Consider the following 21,843-nt stretch of genomic DNA (forward strand, 5'->3'; position numbering starts at 1 on the left):
GGATACGATAGCCTTAACTTATTTACACTAGGCTTGTCTTAGCTACTGTATTATAAAGGCAATTACATTACATGGTGAGCTGTCTGGTTGATTAGAAGAGAACCATCACAATGTCTAGTGCAGTGGTTCCCAACCTTTTTGTTGTCACGGCCCCCTTTAGACAAATTATTAATTCTGCGGACCCCTACCTAAATTTTGCCTGAAACTCAATTAGCATAGGCTACTATTGACTATTGTAATAATTATGCTACTCAACTACTGTGCTGTGTCATATTGCATTGCCGCTATGACTCCTGCGGCAAATATCAGCAGGGAATGGGATGGAAGACAAATTTTAGGATAGAAAATGGAAAGGAATGAAAGATCTTGATGATGGGATGAAAGACAATCTTCCATCATTCCATCCCAATTCCATCATTAATTTTCTAACGCTTTATAAAGACATACAAAATATTACGTTGCTTGCTGAAACAATTCGAACGGTACGTTCAAACAATAATTCAAACGGTACGTAATCCTTAGGAAAATACTGATGTTAAATTTTTAGCTTAAATTTAGCCTATGGTTTTTAAGTTTATTTGTGGCATATTCAACGCGGAGATCACAAAATGTGAAGATGGAAGAGATTTCTGAGATGGAATGGAATGGAAGATTTCTAAGATGGAATGGAAGAAAATCTCAAGATGAAAGATGGAAAAAACGTCTTCCATCCCATACCCTAAATATCAGGTCAAACAGTTGCTCAAATAAGAAAATGAATGAATTGTTCAAGAAATGTCAGCAGTATTTGAATATTAAAGTGACCCAAAGTGTCATGCCGAAACTTTTTCAACGTAAGCAAATTTAATGAGAGAAATGAAAGTAAAAAGATCGCTTTTCGTTTTTTTTTTTTCTCCAAATTTCATCACGGTAATCACGGACCCCCAAATGCTTTCTCACGGACCCCCAAGGGGTCCGTGCACCCCAGGTTGGGAACCACTGGTGTAGTGAGCATGATGATTGATAGTGCAAGTTCTAACTAAACCCTTTTGTAGCCAGTTTGGCATGGGAAGTTGGGCTTCTGTAGAATGCACATGGCCATTGTGCCTACCATAATGTGCACAAACATTTTAGCTATTCATCTATGACTAAACTAACTATGGAAGTTTCAGCTATCATGAATCAAGTTTAATTCATGTTAATGTTAACTTTGTTAAGCGATCATCATAATCCATCGTCGGTTTGTTCCCCACTAGTGAGGGTGGCCGATTGTTTCCGCGCAGCAATTGTTTTAATCCCTTTTCTCCATTTCACCCTGTCCCTTGCATCTTCCTCCTTCAGTCCGACTTTTTTAAATTCATCCTTCACTTGTTGTTTCCACGTTCTTCTTGGACGACCGCGTTTCCTCTTCCCATCCACCTTTAGATCTAGTGCCTTTCTAAGAAAACTTCCTTCCTCCCTCCTTATCACATGTCCATACTATCTTACTCCATTTGCCCTTGCCAGTTGGTCTATGGTCTCTCTCATCTCTAGCATATCCAACAATTCTTCAGTCCTTTTTTCCCTTCTCGTTTTCACCCCACACATTGCTCTCACCATTGACCTTTCCGTTCTTCTCAGGATTGCCAGTTCACTCTCTCTCAATATCCATGTCTCGCTACCATATAGCATTGCAGGCCGCACACAGCTCCGATATACTTTCCCTTTCATCCTTAGTGAGAATTTTCTGCCATACAACATTTCCCCACATTCCCTGAACTTTGCCCAGCCCAATCTTGCCCTTGTTGTCACCGCTGCTTCACATCCACCACTTCCATTTATCCGATCACCCAGATAACAGAAGTCTGTCACTGTTTCAATGCCATGGCAGAACTCATCATCATGGGCATGGCCTTCCACTTCATTCCTTCCTTTACTGCATTTCCCACAAACAAAACACTTCGCCAATCTTGTTGCGGCTCTCTTGGTCTTGACATTAGCACATCTTGCATGTACCCACTTTCCACATTCCTTGCATTGCATTGAATTTCTCATCACTCTCTTGCCACATATTCCACAGAGATCTACTTTGCTCTTAACAACTGTTCCTTCTGCTCCACTCACCATCACTTTTGTTTTTTCAAGATTCACCTTCATACCCTTGGTTTCAAATGCTTCTTTCCATTTCTCAAACTTTCTCTCCAGTCCCTCCATACTATTACTTGTCAAGACCAGGTCGTCTGCATACAAAATTTCACTCAATAAGCCCTCCCTTACTCCTTCAGTTACAACGTCAACCACAGTAGCAAATATCAGAGGTGACAAAACTGATCCTTGGTGTACACCAACCTTCACAAAAAACTCATTTGAATAATTTGATCCAACTCTCACTTTTGTTCTTGCATCCTCATACATAGACATCACAGCTCTCACTAATACCTCCGGTATACCTCTTTTCCTCATTGCCCACTCCATCATTTTCCTTGGTACTCTGTCAAATGCCTTTTCTAAGTCGACGAAACACATATATAGTTTTCTCTGCTTCTCTCGGTATTCCTCCTTATTAAGCGATATTAGTTTTTAATTGTGATGCTACATTTTTGGCTGATTTTGAGTATTTTTACTGTCTCCTCGTGTTGCTTTAAAAAGTCTGGTTTTCATCCTGAATCGTCAAACTTGATCAGTTATCTGCAGTAACTCCACCACTTATCTCTATCCTTGGTATCTTCAATTGTTAAGATTAATTTTCTCAAGCCATTTCTTATTATTATTCTATCAATATCTTCCATTTTGGAAAGTGCTGCAACAACACCGCTTTTACTATGTTTGTGTGAAAATGTTGGCTACAATGTATATATATATACAGGGTCATCAGTATTTATCGTTACAACTTAAATTGGTTGGATTTATGAAATGAAAGAAAATTTAGAATTTTTGCAAATGTATTATTGCGGAAAAAGCAATAGAGAGATAATACACAAAATATTATTCAATATGTCCTCCATCTGCGTCAATAACTAGTTGAAGACGTTTAGGAAAAGCCTTGCATGTGTCACGAATTACTTTCTGAGGGACTTTGGCCCACTCCTTCTGCAGTTTCACCTTCAGAGCTTCCAAACTTTGATGGTGAGTGGCCGAGACCTTGCTCTCAAGGTATGACCAAGGAGATTCAGATTGGGGGAAGATGGGGGCCATTCCTCTTTTGGGAATGAACTGCGGGACATTCTCGGAAAGCCACTCCTGAGTCTTTTTAGCCCCATGTGATGGTGTAGAGTCCTGCTGAAAAAAACAGGGACGTTTTTTGAAGTGCTTCTGGGCCCAGTGCAACAATGCGCCAATGAGGATGTCATCTCGATAGTTTTGCTGGTTCAATTTCACCCCCTGGTCAACAAAAAAGAGGGGTCTTTTACCGGACTCTGTCACGGCTGCCCAGACCATCACTGAGGCGGCACATTGTTTCCTTGTCACCACTCAAGATGCTTCATCCCCATCTCTCGACCAAACCCGATCGTTTTGGGTGTTAAAGTAATGTTCAACATCAAATTTCTTATCACTGAAAACGAGATTGGTAGCATGCCATCCTGAATGCAGGAAAGAAGAATCTAGGATCTTTGGAGTTGTTTATCAACAACTTGAGCAGAAAGTTGTTGTTTCTTGGCATGCTTGAATGGAGACATCTTCAGGTCCTTTCGGAGTAAAGTTGACATGGTCCCATACGACACTCTCGACTCTTTAGCCAGAACCTCGATGGATGAAATAGATTGTAACGCTAAATATTGATGACCCTGTATATATATGCAATGCATTTACAGTTACCATTCTGTTAATACTTGTCTAAGAAGCTTTTTAATTATATTGTGCAAATATAATTCTAAGCTATTGCTGTCAATGGCATTGGCAAGAAAATCTCAGGTGTTTCAGCATTTACATATGGCATTCACATTTCACAACTTTCAGACATAAAACCCAGCGTCATTAGAATGGTCGAATGCGACGTGAGGTTAGATGGAAAGACTGTGATTATAACTGGAGCCAACTCAGGCATTGGTTATGAAACCGCATTGGATTTAGCTAGCAGAGGAGCAAAAGTCATCATGGCTTGTCGCGATATTTCAAAAACAGAAGAAGCTAGGCAAAAGGTCTTCACTCTTTTACATTTATTTTATGATAATCTTAAGTGAGTTCGACATGATTCGGTTGTCAGATGTTGACCATTGATATGCAAGATCATTTTCAGTTATATTGTATGTTAATAATATGTGATAAAGCATGCAAAAGTTAAAATCGCAAATCAATCTTTTATGTGGTAAATACATGTGTACTGTGTGCAAGATTAAAAGCTGTCATAAAAAGTTACTGGGTTAACTGCAAGTATCAACAATGAATAAGAATGTTGGTGATTGTAGTTAATTTAAAACATAAAATCTTGCACCAATTATATATATATATACTAAGGTAGGCTACATGTCAAAGCAAAAATATATAGAATAGACATTAAATATCCTTTTTTTTATTAAAATACATTATACAGATATTGGAAGAAGTGGAAGGTGCACAAGTGACTATTCAAAAGCTTGATCTCGCTTCCTTATCTTCAGTTCGACATTTTGCTGAAGAAATTTACAAGTCAGAAGATCGGTTGGATATTCTTATAAATAATGCAGGTACCGTATATTGTGGGTTCCTTCTAGTTGGAATCAATAAAAAACAAACTAATTTATCACTATCAGTAAAAGTTATATGGACTTTTCAAATAGAGCAAGTGCCAATTTAAGGTAAAAAGGTTAGTTTTCAATGGTTCAGCTTTTTCCATACAAGACTTAATTGCAAACTAATGATAACATAAACTTACTTTTGTATGTATCAATGAAACCGTTATATTGTAGAGCTGCGTATGTTGTTATTCTAAAATCAGTGAGGTCCACCAATTCTGTGGGTGCAGGTTTTACACTTGAAGAAGTAATTAAGAACAAAAACACAACATGCATCCATAATCCTTTGCAATGAGCAATCCCTTTCACTCTTTAAAATGATTAGATGATGTTGCTGAGTGAAGAGGAAGTTCTTAATGATTAGCCTGATGTACAATCTAGGACTAGATTTTCCTAATTTTATTCTACTGTAACTTTTTAGTAAGTTTTCTATCAAAATTGGTTTGGAATTTGATTTACTGGAACATGTACTGCGAAGCAAATATATTGCACAAAATATAATGTTAACAATGAATACAATAACTTGTTAAGCAGTTCAAACTTTTTAGTAATGCTTCTAAATGGAAAATACTAAGTAGCATTAACTGAAAGCCTTTTATAGACAGTGTCAAAGCACGTTTAACCATAAATTCATCATTGCCTTGTCAGCAAAAAGGACGAAACTATAGAATTTCAAACAGCACATGATATCGTATATATTCGTTGAAACTACACGGAAGTAAAGCAGCGTCGGACACCAAGTTTGGCAAATACGTCATTCGTGGTTACACTTTTAGTGAACGTAATTTGGTGCAATGTCAGCACGAGAGTTAGGAATTTTGTCCAAGTTTTTTTCGATTTATTTTTTTCACATTGCATCTTTCTTTCATGGTAGTTCTTAACTAATACACATGTAACAGAAAGTAGGCTATTAATTTACGCGTTTTTTATTTTAAATCAGGCGTTATGATGTGCCCTTACTGGAAAACCGAAGATGGATTTGAAATGCAATTAGGAGTGAACCATATTGGGCATTTTCTTCTCACAAATTTGCTGCTGGATTTATTGAAGGTGCGGTTGTATAAACATATGTACAATACATACAATGATATTTTTTACTTAACGTAAATCACTACTTTTTGGTTTGTGTTAACTGTAAATTTTTCAAAAATTGTCAAAATATTATTAATATTAATCAACAGCTCTATGCGAGGGCGCCAGTATGTAAAAAAAAAGAATTGTTGCTGTGTGCACTAAACAGTTACGCGAAACAGTCCGGTTGCATTTCAGTGTTGCTGCCTTTCAGAAAAGCGCACCAAGTCGCATTGTGATTGTCTCATCACTGGCTTACTCCCAAGGACAGATAGTGTGGAATGACATCATGTCTGAGAAGAATTACAATTGCATGTATGCTTATGGGGCGAGTAAGCTTGCCAACGTCTTGCATTGTAGAGAACTGAGTGAAAGATTGGAAGGTTAGTGTGTGGTGTGTTCTAGCAACAATTCGTGTTTTGGACTGAACATTTTATTGCACACCTCACAATGATTAGACGGTGGTCTGCTACTATTCGGAGAAGCCGATTGGGAAAAATCCCAGTTCGGAGAGAGCCTTTTTCGGAGAATTCTAAAATTTCACAGCGGCTTCTGTTTATTCAAAGGAGTTAGCTTATAATAGAGGTTAACCAAGTAAAGTGTCAGCGAAAAAGTCTTAACTAAAGAAAAAAAAACTTATCAAACGGTATTTCATGATTAACAATAGGGGTTAATTAAATAAACTCTCAGCCAAAAAAGCAGTATTCAAATAGTAAGCAAGTAAAGTGTTAGCGAAAAAGTCTCAGCAAAATAAAAATAAACAGTCATGAAACGTCAAATGGCCTTCGAAACTATCGTGCCGGTAGGCCATGTTAGGCCGGCTTTCACAAGGCAACATGTCTCCATTCCGTTGGTATTCGAAATTTTATTCGCTTCACTCGCATTGGCAATATTTTTTCACCAACAAGGCAAAGTATGAGCGTCACTGTCGACCTTCAAAAACTTGAAGACTAGCTCTACACCTATCCTACGTGGAAATCGGTGGATTTAAATACTGCAAATATATTTTAGGTTCTTGTTTGCGTTGTTCTTCACCGAGTGAAAACACGATATCAATTAACCGGATTTTTATCAACACATTTTTTAACGGATTTTTTGTTTTGGCTGCCGGACGCGAGAATTTGACCGCCAGAAAGCAACTCTGGTAGGCCATGCTGGGTCTCCGGAAAAATAAACGAGCTTTGAGCTTTGGCTAGTTAGGCCTACATCGAATCCGATTCGATATATTTCCGCCAACGAAATTGAAGCAAACGCAAAATAAAATCAATGCTTTGTTTGCGACAACAGATTATAGCCTTCCCATTAAAACGTACATTTTTTTGCAGTTGTATTATATACTGTGTATATTTATTTTGTGGCGAATCTGGCAATCGCTTCCTTAAAACGTAATAAATTAACTTTATTAGCCCAGGCAAGCTTGTGGCTGGTGGACAGCTTTACAGAATCAGAAGATAAATGTGTACCTACTCTCCACATATGAAGCAAAAATTTATTTCGGTGTTCAATCATTGGTCTAGCACTCATACTTGTGCAAAGTTGCTATCGCTCTTTCCAGCTATGCTAAAGTAATAACAAAAATATACAACAACTTGAAAGCTACCTTATACATTTTAAGCTTCCAAAAACAATATACTGTATACTAATTTTGACCAAGCATAGCACTGGCTGCGTATTAGGATTGAATTACTTATAATACTTGGGCACCAGAATTACTTGGAAATGATAGTTAGTTTATCTTGTAAAAATTTCTTGTTGACCAGTGTTATAGGTTAAGTTAATTGCCTAATCTTTTGCATGGGTATGGGAAGGTAAACACAAAAACCGCCTAGGCTACCGTATCCAAATAATATCTCCAAATTCTCGAAAATTCTTCGGTTTTCTCGTGATTAACGTCCCGTAATATAATATTCCTAGCTATTATAATAGCTAGGGATATTATATAACGGGACGCGCAACTTCGCTTTTCGGCAACAATTTTTCACCCCTCAATAGAACCTAAATTACCTTAAATTACTTTCAAACCAACTCCACTCCTCTTATATAATCCACAAGAGTACATCACTTTGTAAATCAGAAAACAACGTAACCCTTCTAGTATTGCGGATATGTTCAAAGCGGACGTAGTTTCGCATCTGCATGATCTAAAATCCATAGGTTTAGCTTCTGAATCATGAGAATTATCACGTGATTTGCTTTAAAAATAATGTTCCCAAGTCATACCATGACTGACATCATTTGTAGGAAGTGGCGTCACTTGTTACGTGCTCCATCCCGGTGTCATCCGCACTGACCTCGCCCGCCACATGCATGAACCAAACCACATGGGCTTCTTCTGGAAGATGATTGCCAAAATGATGCTGGCGGTTTCGAAGTATTTTCTTTACATAACTCCGAAGCAAGGTGCACAGACGACCATATACTGCGCCATCGCCCCTCAGCTGGCCAATGAATCTGGAAAATATTACTCGTAAGTCAAATTTTCATCTTTAACAAGTGACGTAGGCATTTGACTAACGAAGTTCATTCGCATTTTTCTCTAATTTTGTGGTGACCAGGAATTAGAAGCAGTCCTCTTGATATTACCTTTTTTGATGGGTTGTTTTGCGACATATTCAGTCCTTCATTTGTGGTTATGACGATGTATTTGTCCTCCTCACGCCCACGCAAAGTAACACATTAGAACCTTTGCATCTTCTTTTCCTTTCTTCAGCAATTGCGCGGAAAGCAGTCTTCGAAGTCACGCTCTTAGCAGAGAAGACGCAAAGAGGTTGTGGGAACTATCTGAAGAATGGACCAAAGAAAAAGATGAGAAAAAAGAAGAAAATGACATTTAAGCTTATACCGTTTCTCTCCTGTCGTTAATTGATTAATATTACGATGAAGCATCTTAGATATTGCATGGAATTTATTAGATTTAGCTTTTCGCATTCTTGATGTTGCATTGCTCTTGAGTTATTAAGTAAGTAGTGCAATAGTGTATCTTAATGTTCTCTGCTGTAAACGCTTATTGTACATTGCGCTGATGGGGTGGCATATTATTCAAGCTTTGTTGTTTTAAAACCGTCTAAATTTGTTTGCTGGAAAGACAGTTGTAAGTGCTTTTTTGTTGAAACCAAAGTTACGAATCCAAATCTCGAAGGACGTTAAAGTCTTATTATGACAACGTTGAAACGATATAAAAAGCTCAACTTGTCCCAGCTGGAAAAGTGCGGTTCTGGGTTGGTGTTTCGACCCATTGATGATGATGAACAACGTTATATGCGATAAATTATGGTGTTTGGACTTAAAACATCATTTGCTAGATAAGCTACTTCTGTGAAACTTATCGTCCAAATAGTAATTTTGTAAACATTGGGGTACCACACAAATTCATTCATCTACCAACATGTCTTTCAAGTGTCCAATACCAATAATTTTCTTGCATTCACTGACGTAACCAAAAGGAGTTCGTGAACTTTAAGGTCCCCATGGAGGCTTGTGTAACGTCACGGTAATTATAGAAAAATTATTATTATGATTATTTTGATGCCATTCAAGTTTCGAACTAGGTTTTTTTTTACCATCTTCATCATTTGTTTAAGCATACTGCCCGCCTCACAGTGGCATTGTTAAGCATGACATTTTGCTCGGATTCGAAAGTGGAAAGATCTCTTGCTGCTTCAGGACAACAGTCACGCACCCTGTAATCTTATCGACTTGCAATATTTCTGTCATCAAAATACTTTTACTGATTTAATTTGTACAGTATGTACACGTTTTCTGTTTATGGTATTACCCAATGTGTTATTTGTGCTACAACCATCTATCAATGGAACTATTTATACGGTCGGCAACAATTTGCGCAGAAAATTGAATTAGCTCTTTTGAAGCAAAACGTTTCGCTGTTCTTCCTGTTCAATTTTTCAGACCCCTGCTAGCGGGGACAAACGCCAGGTCTCATGTACTGAAGAAGGATAAAGGGATAATGACGACCTTAGTACTGCACTGAAACCTTAAAGTTGCACTTAAAAATCTTAAAACTGCACTTAACCTGTACTCTGCTCGTCTGTAGTAACATTTGTAACTGAGGAAAGTTTGTTGTTCATGTAATCACTAATCACCTACTATCAATATACAAGGGGCATTGTGCTATAAATTTGTTTGTACTCTGCTCTGCTGCACATTTCATTTATTCTTGTGTTCTAGTCACTGTGTGTCATTATGTCACAATGAGCAAACTGATATTTTTGGTGCAAATTATATCCAAAATAGCATGTAATTGTATAATTGTAACACATAAGAATGATCAGTCAAACTGTGATTAAGTACAGATAGAGATATTATTGAAATCCGTTATTTTTACATTGATTTAACGTTTGCTGACCTTGAATCAACACAAAAATGACGCATTTTTCCACTGGGCTGCTAAATAAACGTTTGCACAGCTACCCCCTCAATTTATATCAATACTTTTGATGAACTCATTACGTACTTGCGTAGAGTAGCATAGTGTGTTAAATTTTAAAACTACCTTTTCTCCAACCAATAAAAATAATCATTTTCCTGTAGAGTGTTTCGTTTATCTGCATATTATTAAATCTGTGTGCAAAGGTATGAACTGCTGATTATGTAATGATTTCATCCTACTGTTTAGGTTGGTAGTGCTATTAAATTTGTTCATAAAATGAGTTTATAGCTAAATTCATTCAAAATCCCGATTTCTGAGAAATTATAGCGATGGCTCTCACAATGAAAGGTAATGTTTGTTTATAAACTTAATGCTGTTTTTAATCTGTTACCTTGGTTAAGTGGTTCATTTGTTATCAATGATCTTAAGCCACATGATACATCATGGCAGCAATTAAAAAATGGACTCTGCTCGTTACTTCGGGATTTTCATGCTTCAGGGGTTGTTATGTTTCATTCATGTTGCATTGTTGCGATAGCTTTCAAAACTGACTTAGCTTTTCTAAGTTATTTTCACTGACTCATCAACGTCTGTATCTGTAGAGGTTATTTTAATGTTAAAAGGACTATTTAAGCTAGTTGACCACACCTGATAGTGGTGTTCTTTCATTAATTTATGTTGCGTGTCTTTTGCTATTGCCTGTCAAAAGCTTTTTGTTTGCAATGAACCTTCTCATCGATATTATCCTACGCCAATTTGTGTGTTTTCACTATCTGATTGACCTAACAACCTCACCAGACCACACATGCAACTAACAGGGGGCACTCCCTCTTCTGATAAGGCCTCGCCTTCATTTGTTACATTTTTTGTAAAATAAATGTAATTATTTGTATGAAAACTATGTGCTGCTTTACAAAATTATGTTTATTGTAGTCTGAAAACATCCTTAACCTGGGGTGGTAGAAGGATAGACGCTCGTCCCCATAAACTCAAACGAAGAAGAAAAATGTTACACTTTTCAATTGTAGCAAGAAGTAGCGACTTGCAGGCAGCTGTGTGGTTTCTATTTCGATATAATTGAAAATAGTTTGTATTTTTAACATGCAGATATCAGTCCCGGCGTCATTAGAATGGTCGAATGCGACGTGAGGTTAGATGGAAAGACTGTGATTATAACTGGGGCCAACTCAGGAATCGGTTATGAAACCGCATTGGATTTAGCTGGCAGGGGAGCAAAAATCATTATGGCTTGTCGTGATATTCCAAAAACAGAAGAAGCGAAAGAAAAGGTAGACTTTCCACTTGTCATGTTTGCGTCTGCTTTCATCTTATTCTTGTGATTGGTGACTTCGATGTACAATTGTACATATTTTCATAACAACCGTTTCACAATGCTGCTTGCATTTTATGTCGTGTCTTTGTACACCGTTTGTTTTACGTTGTAATCATTAATACCGCGTTTCTTATTGTTTAGATCTTGAAGGAAGTAAAAGACGCCCAACTGGACATCAGGAAACTTGACCTTGCTTCCTTGTCTTCTGTTCGCCATTTTGCTCAAGAAATCAACGAGTCAGAAGATAGATTGGATATTCTTATAAACAATGCAGGTATTGTGCTGTTTACGTTATATGTGCAAAAACAATAATCATGTGTTATTGACAACAAATGAGTAAGCTTGTTTTGTGTTAATTGCTCCTCGTATGTAATATTGGTCACATGAGTCTATTTGGGCTTTGTTCTTATAACAAGCGATTGTGCAACAGTAAAATCTATGCGAAATATTCTATTGCTGGAATTATTTCATGGTTTTATCATTTCGTAGTCTGATGCTCTTTAATGAAGCAAGCTTTACCCCCAGGAATCATGTTGTCTCCCCCGAACAAAACAGAAGACGGCTATGAGATGCATTTAGGTGTGAACCACATTGGACATTTCCTTCTGACCAACTTATTGCTGGACTTATTAAAGGTAGCTTGCACCCTTGCTTGTTGTTCATTAACAGCAGTACTATTGCGTGTAAATTAACACTCATTAAAACATTTTTAAAGGAAATTATCCTCTGTTTTTCCAAGAATGGTCAGATTATCACGTGCAAAACAGGTTTAAGTTTTTTGCTATTGCGTAGTTACCTACCCAGTCAAGCTATGTACTTTTCTTTGTTTTAAATGCAGTAGAACGTTTGTTTGTATTCCATTAGCAACAATGTAGTTCATTAGACTGCATTGATTGAATTTTTGCATGAAATTTATGAACGTAGTTTTTGGAATGCATTAATGGTTTGGTTAACATTAAATATACGTAAAACAACGTTTAAATAAACTTGAAACAACCGAATTATGCAACTTTGGTTTGACATTGTGTATCATAGACAAACAAGCGGACGATTGCATTGAGTGTCCGGTAGTTGCTATTGACATTGTCTCCTTGCTTGGATGTCAGCTCAGAGGTCATTGTTAGCCTACTGTTGATTCAACATGTACAGACTATGAATTTATGTAAAAATGACGCTTTGCTGGTTGGGGTGTTGCTCGACGGTTGAGATAAATGTTTGAACCTCAAACCCTGGTGTACAATTCCTGCTTAGTTGTGCTAGCTGGAAATGGTTGAGCTGAACTTACATGTGATAATTTAATGAGACACTTTCCTTAATTCATCATTCACGCAAAGGTGACTTGGTATTGTAGCTCTATATATTTTAGTTTTGCAACACCGTAAATAAAAGAAAATGAAGAAATATCTTTCGACGATTGTCAAACCCACAATGGTTGATAGATACGACTTTGCTACATGTCTTGTAATACAATAAATTTAACCTTGTGCTGCTAAAAAAAAAGATTTCAATTCGCTAGATTATCTTCAATTATAAATATTATTTGAACCGAATCAAAAGAAAACAATTCAGATCTAAATCGTTTTTAGCTGAATGTGTACGGTTAAAGTTAAACTCACTCGAGTGGGAATAAATTGATTTACACAAAGATTTCAGATGAGACATCGTAGATCGCGTATACTTTTTTGTATTCATCCGCACAGCTTTTGCATTGACCAATAGGCCTAACCAATAATCACTAATCAGTATATTTCAAAACTTATAGAAAAGCTCCCCGAGTCGTATTGTAATCTTATCGTCGATAGCCTATGTGAAAGGAACGATGCAATGGGATGACATGATGCATGAGAAGAACTACAATGCAGCCTTTGCATACTCAGCAAGTAAACTTGCCAACCTACTGCACTGCAGAGAATTGAGCGAAAGACTTCAAGGTAATGCTAATGCCATGAGCGAAATTGCATCTGCACAACTCCCTTGCGTTTTAAATTGCTTATTTGCGGTAGGATGGCAGATCAGATAATGCACTGGACGTGTAATCAATAACCATGCAATCTTGGTTCACACTTAGCTACCCCACATGTTGATCGTTGTTATGTTTTATTGTGCTATGCATTCATGTGTTGTGGGGAAACTGGCCACCTAGTCTAATGTCCGAAAAAAAATATAGTTAATTTGGTCAAAATGTCCGAAAAAAACTTTTTTCTCAGATAAAACACGACAACGTTTCTCAGCGAAACTTAATGTTGTAGCTAGTCAGGAAGTGCAAATTTTGGTTTGTATCAGCTACTTGAAAGGAAATATTTTCATCAGAAAAAATGACCAAAATAAATAAAAAATGACCGACTTTTTTCAAGTCATTTCGGACAAATGACCGAAAAGTCTGAGCGAAAAAAAGGAGCATTGGCCATGTTCTTCGCTGATCCAGTCAGCAAACCGTCTGCAGACACTTTTTTTAAATGTCTATAAAAAGGACTGGTTTGCTGGCTGGGATGTACGGCTGACTAATAGAGTTTGAGAATTGCTCTCGCAGCTGAAAATGAGCTGAACTCATGTTTGTCAAGTTTTAAATTAAAAGCTTCACACAGTAATTTCAATTGACCTAAGAAAATAGTTTTATTTTGGGACGAAATCCTTGTTTTGATGAAAAGTGTAACTTTTTTTCAGGTACCGGAGTTACATGCTACGCTGTTCATCCCGGGATTATTAAAACTGATCTCTTTCGGCACATTGACAATCTCGGTCACTTTAACTTTTTCTGGAGATTTCTCTTCAAGGTGTACAATGCCTTTGATCGATTCGTTCCGTACCTCACCCCCAAGCAAGGGGCGCAAACAACCCTCTACTGTGCTATCTCTCCGGAGTTGGCAAATGAGTCGGGGAAATATTACACGTGAGTAGAAAAAGTGTCATTCCTTTTTCTAGTTGGTGTCAGGTGTGATGTCATAAAGGGTAATGTACGCTCCTTCTTACATTTTACTTACGCTAAAAGTTTAGACTGCTGACCAGACGCCTGCACTTCCTGGCTACAAATCTGGTTGAAATCGGCTGAAAATATTCGAACAAACTGGTATTTTGGTTCCGTGACCTCATTACCCCTTCACAGCCCTTTTGAGGCTATCAAGTTTTAAACAATAATAAACTCTGCTTACAATGTTTCAGGAATTGCGAAGAAGCAAAGGTAAAGATGAATATCGTGGAAGATGGGGCTGAAAAAAGATTGTGGAATTTATCAGAGATGTGGACTGAGAAGTTGGGGAATGCAAAACTGTGAACAAAAAGTTATGCCCTCTGACAAGTTTCCATGTTTTCTTCCGTGTTTTGACGTAGAGTATTTAGTAATTTTAGCAGTTTTGTAACGCTGCAATATTTTTAATTTGTTAAGTTCTAAATTTTTTATTTTAAAACTGTACTAACTGGTGCTTGTGTGGTGTCCTTATGACGGTGCGTTTGTGTCAATTCAATACACCATTCATACTTTTAGGATAGTATTTAATGATGTTGAGCCATATCGCACTCGCTTTGATTATTTTGCTTTTAAATAGAACATTTAATGATTTGCTACCGAAGCAGACGTGCCTTCGTAACTGCACCTAAAAAGGTAGCCAATTTGTCGTTGCTGATATAATGCTGGCCTGTATTGGTGATTTCCACTGCATTTAAGTTTGTGTTGAAAATTGTTCATCACCTAAAGAGCAACAAGGTAGTGGCGTGTCCCAGGTTGTCCCGTGCTAATGTTGAGCAAGCGATACTGGTTCTGCAATGTTTATTTTTATCTATACTTTTCACAAATTTCCACCATCATGATATGTGCCTTGAAGACTACTCGATCTGTTGTGTCTTGCGATACTGAGTTCGTGCTACATTTTCTCCATTTAATTTCTTTTGCAATCTGTGCTCGTGCCGAATATAAGTAACCGCATTATGTTGCCAAGTGATTCTATTTGGCTTAACCCACCGACCTTGTTAATGGACTGAAACAAGAAAACATTATGCAAAAAAGGGTAAAGGGTAATGCTTGATTCAAGTGTGGGGTATGAGAAGATAAGGTTCTCATTGTACTAAGCCTTCGGCACCAACGAGAGTAGGGTGGCCAGTTCCTTTCTCTCGGCTGCCTTTACTTTAGCAACTACGCCCACCCAATTTAATACACCCTGGGTGGAGGTGAGCGGTATTTTCAACAACCTGCTTAAGCCGGGAGTCGAACCAGGATTGCATGATTGGAAAGCGAGCGCCTTATCCGCTGCGCCATCCCACTGTTGTAGAAGTGATTTATTGAAGTATTTATAATATCTGTGAAACTCACGCTCATTTTGAACAGTTTTGTTGTCGCTCTAGTGACCCCAATGCGGGCATTTGCATTCAATATGTTGTGTTTCACGATGCACTAGCTGTCATGTTTGAAAAATCAGTTTTAAGCGGAGTGAGTGTTTTTTTTTTATCTAAATTTGTTCAATTGCTTTGCATTTATTGACAAGCTTCAGAACTTTATTGTCACATTTTGTAATTGAGGTTTTGTTTTGAGGCTGATCCGTACAGTTTATGAAAGCTTATCTTATTTGCTTGATCATCTATAAAACATTATACCGGTACCTTGGTAGCTGGAAAGAAAAGAAAAAATCAAAAGATACCGGTGGAACATTTATCCATCCATGGGTAGAAAAAGAAACGTCTTGTATGAAAAATAATAACCCTTTTGTTTAGGTTCTTTATTGGGTAGTTACATGAGTTAATTAATGGTTTCACGTGATTGGTTGGTGCAGATGTGAAGTTCACGTGAAAATGACTGGTGAGTTGCTAATTAGTTATTTTCAGTCTTATACCACAAGCTACTGTACTTATGCGTAAGCCTAATGTCAAAGTTGTGTGCATCGCACCCAGGGCAATATTGTTTTGAAATAACTTCACTTTCTCTCAATCAAAGACACAAGCGAGCCTGTACCTTCAGTTAAAACAGCTAAAAATTGTCGGTGGTGACCAAGCTGCTTATACTAGAGTAAGTAGGTGTATTCTTTCCTGTTGAAGAAAACACTTCTTCAAACTCATTTTTACGCCCACATTACATAATGCTGAGCTTAAAAGCTGACGTCATTTAAATTGAAACCATGACGCTGTTTGATTTCTGTAGGAGGAGCATTCTCTTTGTTGCCAATACACAGTAGCGTTGACAGAGGGCTCCATCGGGTACGTTTGGACCTGGGTTTTTTATCGCTCAGACTTTTTGGTCATTTGTTCGAAATGACTTGAAAAAATTCGGTCATTTTTTATTTATTTCGGTCATTTTTTCTGCTGAAAATATTTCCTTTCAAGTAGCTGATACAAACCAAAATTTGCACTTCCTGACCAGCTACAACATTAAGTTTCGCTGAGAAAAAAGTTTTTTTCGGACATTTTGACCAAATTAACTACATTTTTTTTTTTTCGGACATTTTGCTAAAAAATCGGTCAATGACCGAAAAAAAAATTACCAGGTTTGGACCCGGGATGATTTAAGGGACCCGAGAACTTCAAGAAATCGTATGACGCTATATGACGTATATCGTATGACGCGGTTTTTTAACGAATGAGTCTCATTGTTTTTGACAAATTAGTCTCAAACTGAGAGTCTCATTTGTACCGGTTCCAAAATATCCTCTTTATGGATAAGTTGTTTATTTTTTATAATAATTTAACCACAGGTAAAAAGTCAGCTGTCAACGGCATGGTTCAATGCGACGTGAGGTTAGATGGGAAGACTGTGATTATAACTGGAGCCAATTCGGGCATCGGTTATGAGACCGCATTGGATTTAGCTAGCAGGGGAGCTAAAATCATCATGGCTTGTCGTGATATTTCAAGAGCTGAAGAAGCTAAGCAAAAGGTAAAACAAGAGTTCAATCGTGAATCGACCCGAGCTTTAAAGCGATTAGGCTTAAACCATTGCATTGGTTAAATGCTTGATTTTAGTTTGTTCGTTCTGCCTAGTTAATCTCTTCCGTGGTTTTCATTTTTGAACTCTAGATAGATCTGTTTGCTGAATCCTTTCTGCAGTTACTGCAAGTGATACCAGAAGTTAGTGCTTGTGTGAATTTTTTGTAATGTTAAACTTTCTTTCAAGCACGAGCTTGAGTTGATCAAAACCAAGTTATGTTTCTAGTTTGGTTTATGTTGTAATCATAGATACCACTTTTCTTGCTACTTAGATATTAAAAGAAGTAAAAGACGCCCAACTGGACATCAGGAAACTGGACCTTGCTTCCTTGTCTTCTGTTCGACGTTTTGCTCTAGGAATCAACGAGTCAGAAGATAGATTGGATATTCTTATAAACAACGCAGGTGTGTTGCGGCTTGCCATGTTTGTAAGCCTATGCAGTGTCTGTTTTTGAAGAAGTAGGCTTCACTAATTTTTTGTCACATTGGCGTTGTCCTACCTAGCTTTATTTACACTTTCCCTGTGTACAAAGGTTAAAACCCTTCTCTAATAAAGTAGCAGCGAGTATTACACAAATAATATAACGTTGCTGGAAGATTCCTGTATTGCCTTATAGCAAACGTTATGCAACAGCTCATCATCATTAAATGAATGTTAGGGATAATGATGTGTCCACCTTGGAAAACCGAAGATGGCTTTGAAATGCAATTAGGAGTGAACCATATTGGACATTTTCTTCTCACAAATTTGCTGTTGGATTTATTGAAGGTAATTATTGGAAAGTAAATTTGTGGCGACTTAACATTTTCTGCGTGTTCACTGCATGGCTGTTTTATCATTTTTCTAGGGTAGGCTACAGTTTGTGATATTGATTTGGAAACAAGTTTCCTTTGGTTGAGTAGTAATTTGTATGAAAGATTGTCCACGTTAAAGAGTTTCCCCAGGCAGCAAAACCCTTCGTTATTACATAAAATGACGGATTTTGCTGTCTGGGTCTTGACTTGCATCGTTGATTCCTTTTCGTAGCCTCTAAAGACCTCTACATGTATGAAAATCGAGTTTTTTTCGTATGTAATCAAAATGCTCACTGGTAGTACTGTGTCTAAAACATATCCAAGTAATATTCTTGCAGCTCTGGTGACTAGCCATCAATAAACCCGAAGGTTTTCTAGTTGATTCTGTCTTAAGTATGTGTTTTTAAAACGTTTTCTTTGATGCGTTGAGCGGGCTGTGACGGTCAGTTATATGTTTTCAACCGCTTGAAATATGAACCATTTGGACTTGGCTATTCAGCTTTTATGTTCCGTGCGCCTTTTCCAACTCCTTTCCTATTTAGTTGTGATAACTACTAGAGATGCAGCGAACCCAAAATTTTTATCCGCACACCGCACCGCAACTGAATCACCTATCCGCACACCGCAATTTATCTGGAACTTTAACACTGCACCGCACCGCACACCGCAAATTACAAAATTTTCAAAAAATGTTTTACGCGTTATTTTTTAGAAAGTCAATTATGGCAAAAAGTACCCAGGGCATATAACTGGTACCAGTAACCTACCTACCAGTACAGTTGTGCACTATAATGACTAGGCTAACCAGATCATATTCTCTTACCAGCAATGCATTTAAGTTCTAAGACATCATGCTTTTTCAAATAGAATGTTCCTGGATCCAGTATCAGGACTTTTGAACAGTTTTTGTAAGCAATAATGCAATTTTAATGTCAGTGGCTGTATGAACTACACACTACACAGACAGACAAGATGTCAAGAGTAAAACTTATAGCCTGAACTCACTAGGCTAACTGTTACAGTAACTAATGCGGTAGTTGCGCTAGGCCTATAGCCTGGTAACTGAGCTTATCAGCTAGGCTATTAACCAAAAACACTCGTACAGCTTCCTCACAAGCCAGCCTCAAAAACCCTGTCAACTGCAAGCCATTTGCAGCATAGCTTTGAGCTTTCCAGCTTAGGGTTTCCGAAAAAAAAACTGATTCGTGTTTCCAATTTCAATTTGAAGTTTCATAACTGATTTTCTTGAAAAGTTGATAGTTTACGAAAGTTTAATTTCTTGAAAGTTCACGCGGCAAACGGCGCGGCGCGGCTGTTTCATTTCAACTTTCTACGCGGCGCGGCACGCGGCGAAAAAGTCATAAGCGGCCGCGCACGCGACACGGCGCGGCTTGCATCACTAATAACTACTGCTAGACAACTTACGGTTAACCTACGTCCCGCTCGCGAAATTTTTTTTCCCACGAACTTTTTGCTACTTCGCATAGAGTTTGTATTTATACCGTGTGAATGCAAATATTTTTCGTTAGTGCGTTTGGTTCAGTGGTTTCGCCTTTTGCCTCATAATCGTGAGGAAATCGGTTCGACGCCCATCGAAGTCATTTTTTTTTTCTTTTGGCCTACATTGCTTTTTGCGGTGCACAAAAGCTTTTCAAAAAAAAGTAAACTTATGGCAATTGGGTAGGGTTAATTCTTAATCAATTCGGAAAATCTTACTTTGAGACTAGTGACCACAATCAATTTCTTTTCTCAACTTTTTTAAACTTGAATAGACTAGGTGTGTCTCTAGTAGGCTACGTATTTTTTCAAGTTCAATGTTTAGATTTGGACCTGGAGGCGAAAATCGGTAAAAACAGTTACGCGCGCTGGGTTTTATTTTTCGGTCATTTATCGGTCATTGACCGATTTTTTAGCAAATTGTAGTCAATTCGGTCAAAATGTCCGAAAAAATATGTAGTCAACGCGCGCAAATCGATTTCAGTGATTGCAAAGAAGCTTCTTGCGCCACTCCACGATTTTTTGTCAATCGGAAATACAAGACATACACTTAGTGTTTGAACGTTGATCCAATGTCTTATTATATGTGATAATGCAAATACAGAAGTAACATTAATTTTCCCAAACGTGACTGACGTGGTGCTTTCAAGAGTGACGCAATGTTGCGTTGCCTTGGAAAGGTCAAACCGCTTGGTAGAGATTGATCGGTCCGTTCTGTCAATCGGGACATTTTCTCAGCATGATGCATAATTATATTATCAATTTTTGAGCGGGTGGTCAACCCTTTCGATATGTTATTGACCAGACCTCGATAAACAATGAAGTAAACCTTTGTACGTTGATCCAATGTCTCATTGCTTGTGATAAACGCAAACATGAAAGTAACACACTCAAAGACTTCAACTTTCTAGAAATGCCACTGTGTTTTCAAATCTTTTCTTCGAGTCGTGGAAAAGTTTGATCTGTCAGTCGGGAAATTATCCCAGCATGTTGCAATGTTGCATAATGTTGTTAACTTTTGAGCTGGTGATAACCTCTGTGAAATGTTTGACTCCACATCGATAGATAGTGATTTTGTGTGATGGTTTTTGCAACGTCGTACTCCACTCCATTAAAAACTTTAAATTTGAAGTAATGTGTAATTGCGAACCTGGTGACAATTGGCGGAAAGTTTTAACAATAGCTGCGAAGCGTGGCATAGATTGGCCAAGTTTGGCAGCTTTTGCTAATTCTTTGCTAACTTTTAATGAAGAGATCGCAACCGCAGAGCGTGGATTCAGTTTGCTTTCTCGGTTGCGAACTCCAGCAAGAAATCGCTTGCGTTGTTCAACTGCAGATAAACTTATGCGTTTGAGGTTGAATGCTGCATCATACAAAACATTCAATTATGACGCGGCACACGCGCACTGGCACGGCAACGCGAAGCGAGCACGCTACAACGTGAGCGGTGAAATTGTTGACGAGTTAAATCACTTTGTAAATGCGAACCATTGGAGCATAACGTGTTTTTTTATTTGGTCATTCTTGTTTTTATTCCTTTCCGTTGTGCAATATAAGATGTCTGCGGTCGGGTGTTGCAAGGTTGAGTTTCGCTGATGAACGTTGAAGAAACGTTTGTCTTGTTCTAACTTTTCTTAGATATAACACGACAACGTTTCTCAGCGAAACTTCATGTTGTAGCTGGTCAGGAAGTGCAAATTTTGGTTTGTATCAGCTACTTGAAAGGAAATATTTTCATCAGAAAAATTTACCGAAATAAATAAAAAATGACCGACTTTTTTCAAGTCATTTCGGAGAAATGACCGAAAAATCTCAGCGAAAAAAAACCAGCCACGCGATAACCAGTAATGGCTACACTTACAGAAATATGCAAACGAGACAGAAAGTTCGTGGGAAAAAAATTTCGCGTCCCGCTCTCATTTAGATGCATCACAGTGTACTGCGTCATCAAGGCATTAGTATCTTTCCAGCATGCCCGATAGTGTGCGTTGGGTTTTTAGGCTTGGTTGTGGATATGATCGCAAAGGCACTGTTAATCTTGCGTTAACTTTATTCTAGTTGTTATTGTCACTTAACTGGCACAACCCTCTTGCAGAGTGGATTCTATTGGTTTCTTAATCGACTTTTTGTTAAGTTTTCTTAAAACGCATGAAATCATACTATCAATGAAAAAGCTTGCAAAG

General features: G+C 37.8%; 3 protein-coding genes across 3 annotated transcripts in view; all 3 read left to right on the plus strand.

The window, feature by feature from the left end:
- On the plus strand, window positions 1-10,374 carry LOC145779336 (retinol dehydrogenase 14-like). Its single transcript, XM_082590898.1, has 7 exons — window positions 1-117; window positions 3,916-4,097; window positions 4,490-4,622; window positions 5,611-5,720; window positions 5,956-6,124; window positions 7,983-8,208; window positions 8,452-10,374. The coding sequence occupies exons 1-7, from the start codon at window positions 111-113 to the stop codon at window positions 8,573-8,575; spliced, it is 951 nt and encodes a 316-aa protein (XP_082447024.1). The 5' UTR covers window positions 1-110; the 3' UTR covers window positions 8,576-10,374.
- LOC145779337 (retinol dehydrogenase 12-like) lies at window positions 10,373-16,162 on the plus strand. Its single transcript, XM_082590899.1, has 7 exons — window positions 10,373-10,476; window positions 11,236-11,417; window positions 11,603-11,735; window positions 11,987-12,096; window positions 13,224-13,392; window positions 14,126-14,351; window positions 14,621-16,162. The coding sequence occupies exons 1-7, from the start codon at window positions 10,458-10,460 to the stop codon at window positions 14,730-14,732; spliced, it is 951 nt and encodes a 316-aa protein (XP_082447025.1). The 5' UTR covers window positions 10,373-10,457; the 3' UTR covers window positions 14,733-16,162.
- Window positions 16,163-21,843, plus strand: part of LOC145779340 (retinol dehydrogenase 12-like) — a 9,145-nt gene continuing 3,464 nt past the window's right edge. Inside the window, exons 1-4 of the mRNA XM_082590902.1 lie at window positions 16,163-16,247; window positions 17,137-17,318; window positions 17,641-17,773; window positions 18,028-18,137. Of these exons, the coding sequence (XP_082447028.1) occupies window positions 16,241-16,247; window positions 17,137-17,318; window positions 17,641-17,773; window positions 18,028-18,137 (432 nt within the window). The 5' untranslated portion in view covers window positions 16,163-16,240. The remainder of the gene's footprint in view (window positions 16,248-17,136; window positions 17,319-17,640; window positions 17,774-18,027; window positions 18,138-21,843) is intronic.

This window comes from Aplidium turbinatum, chromosome 11 (assembly GCF_918807975.1).
Source record: "Aplidium turbinatum chromosome 11, kaAplTurb1.1, whole genome shotgun sequence".
NCBI classification, from domain to species: Eukaryota; Metazoa; Chordata; class Ascidiacea; order Aplousobranchia; family Polyclinidae; genus Aplidium; species Aplidium turbinatum.

Bases quoted from the DNA above. Each gene is read 5' to 3' on its own strand.
- LOC145779336 (XM_082590898.1), top strand. The intron at 4,098-4,489 runs GTCTTCACTCTT...TACATTATACAG, and splicing joins CAGAAGAAGCTAGGCAAAAG to ATATTGGAAGAAGTGGAAGG. The intron at 6,125-7,982 runs GTTAGTGTGTGG...CATCATTTGTAG, and splicing joins ACTGAGTGAAAGATTGGAAG to GAAGTGGCGTCACTTGTTAC.
- LOC145779337 (XM_082590899.1), top strand. The intron at 12,097-13,223 runs GTAGCTTGCACC...CAAAACTTATAG, and splicing joins TATTGCTGGACTTATTAAAG to AAAAGCTCCCCGAGTCGTAT. The intron at 13,393-14,125 runs GTAATGCTAATG...ACTTTTTTTCAG, and splicing joins ATTGAGCGAAAGACTTCAAG to GTACCGGAGTTACATGCTAC.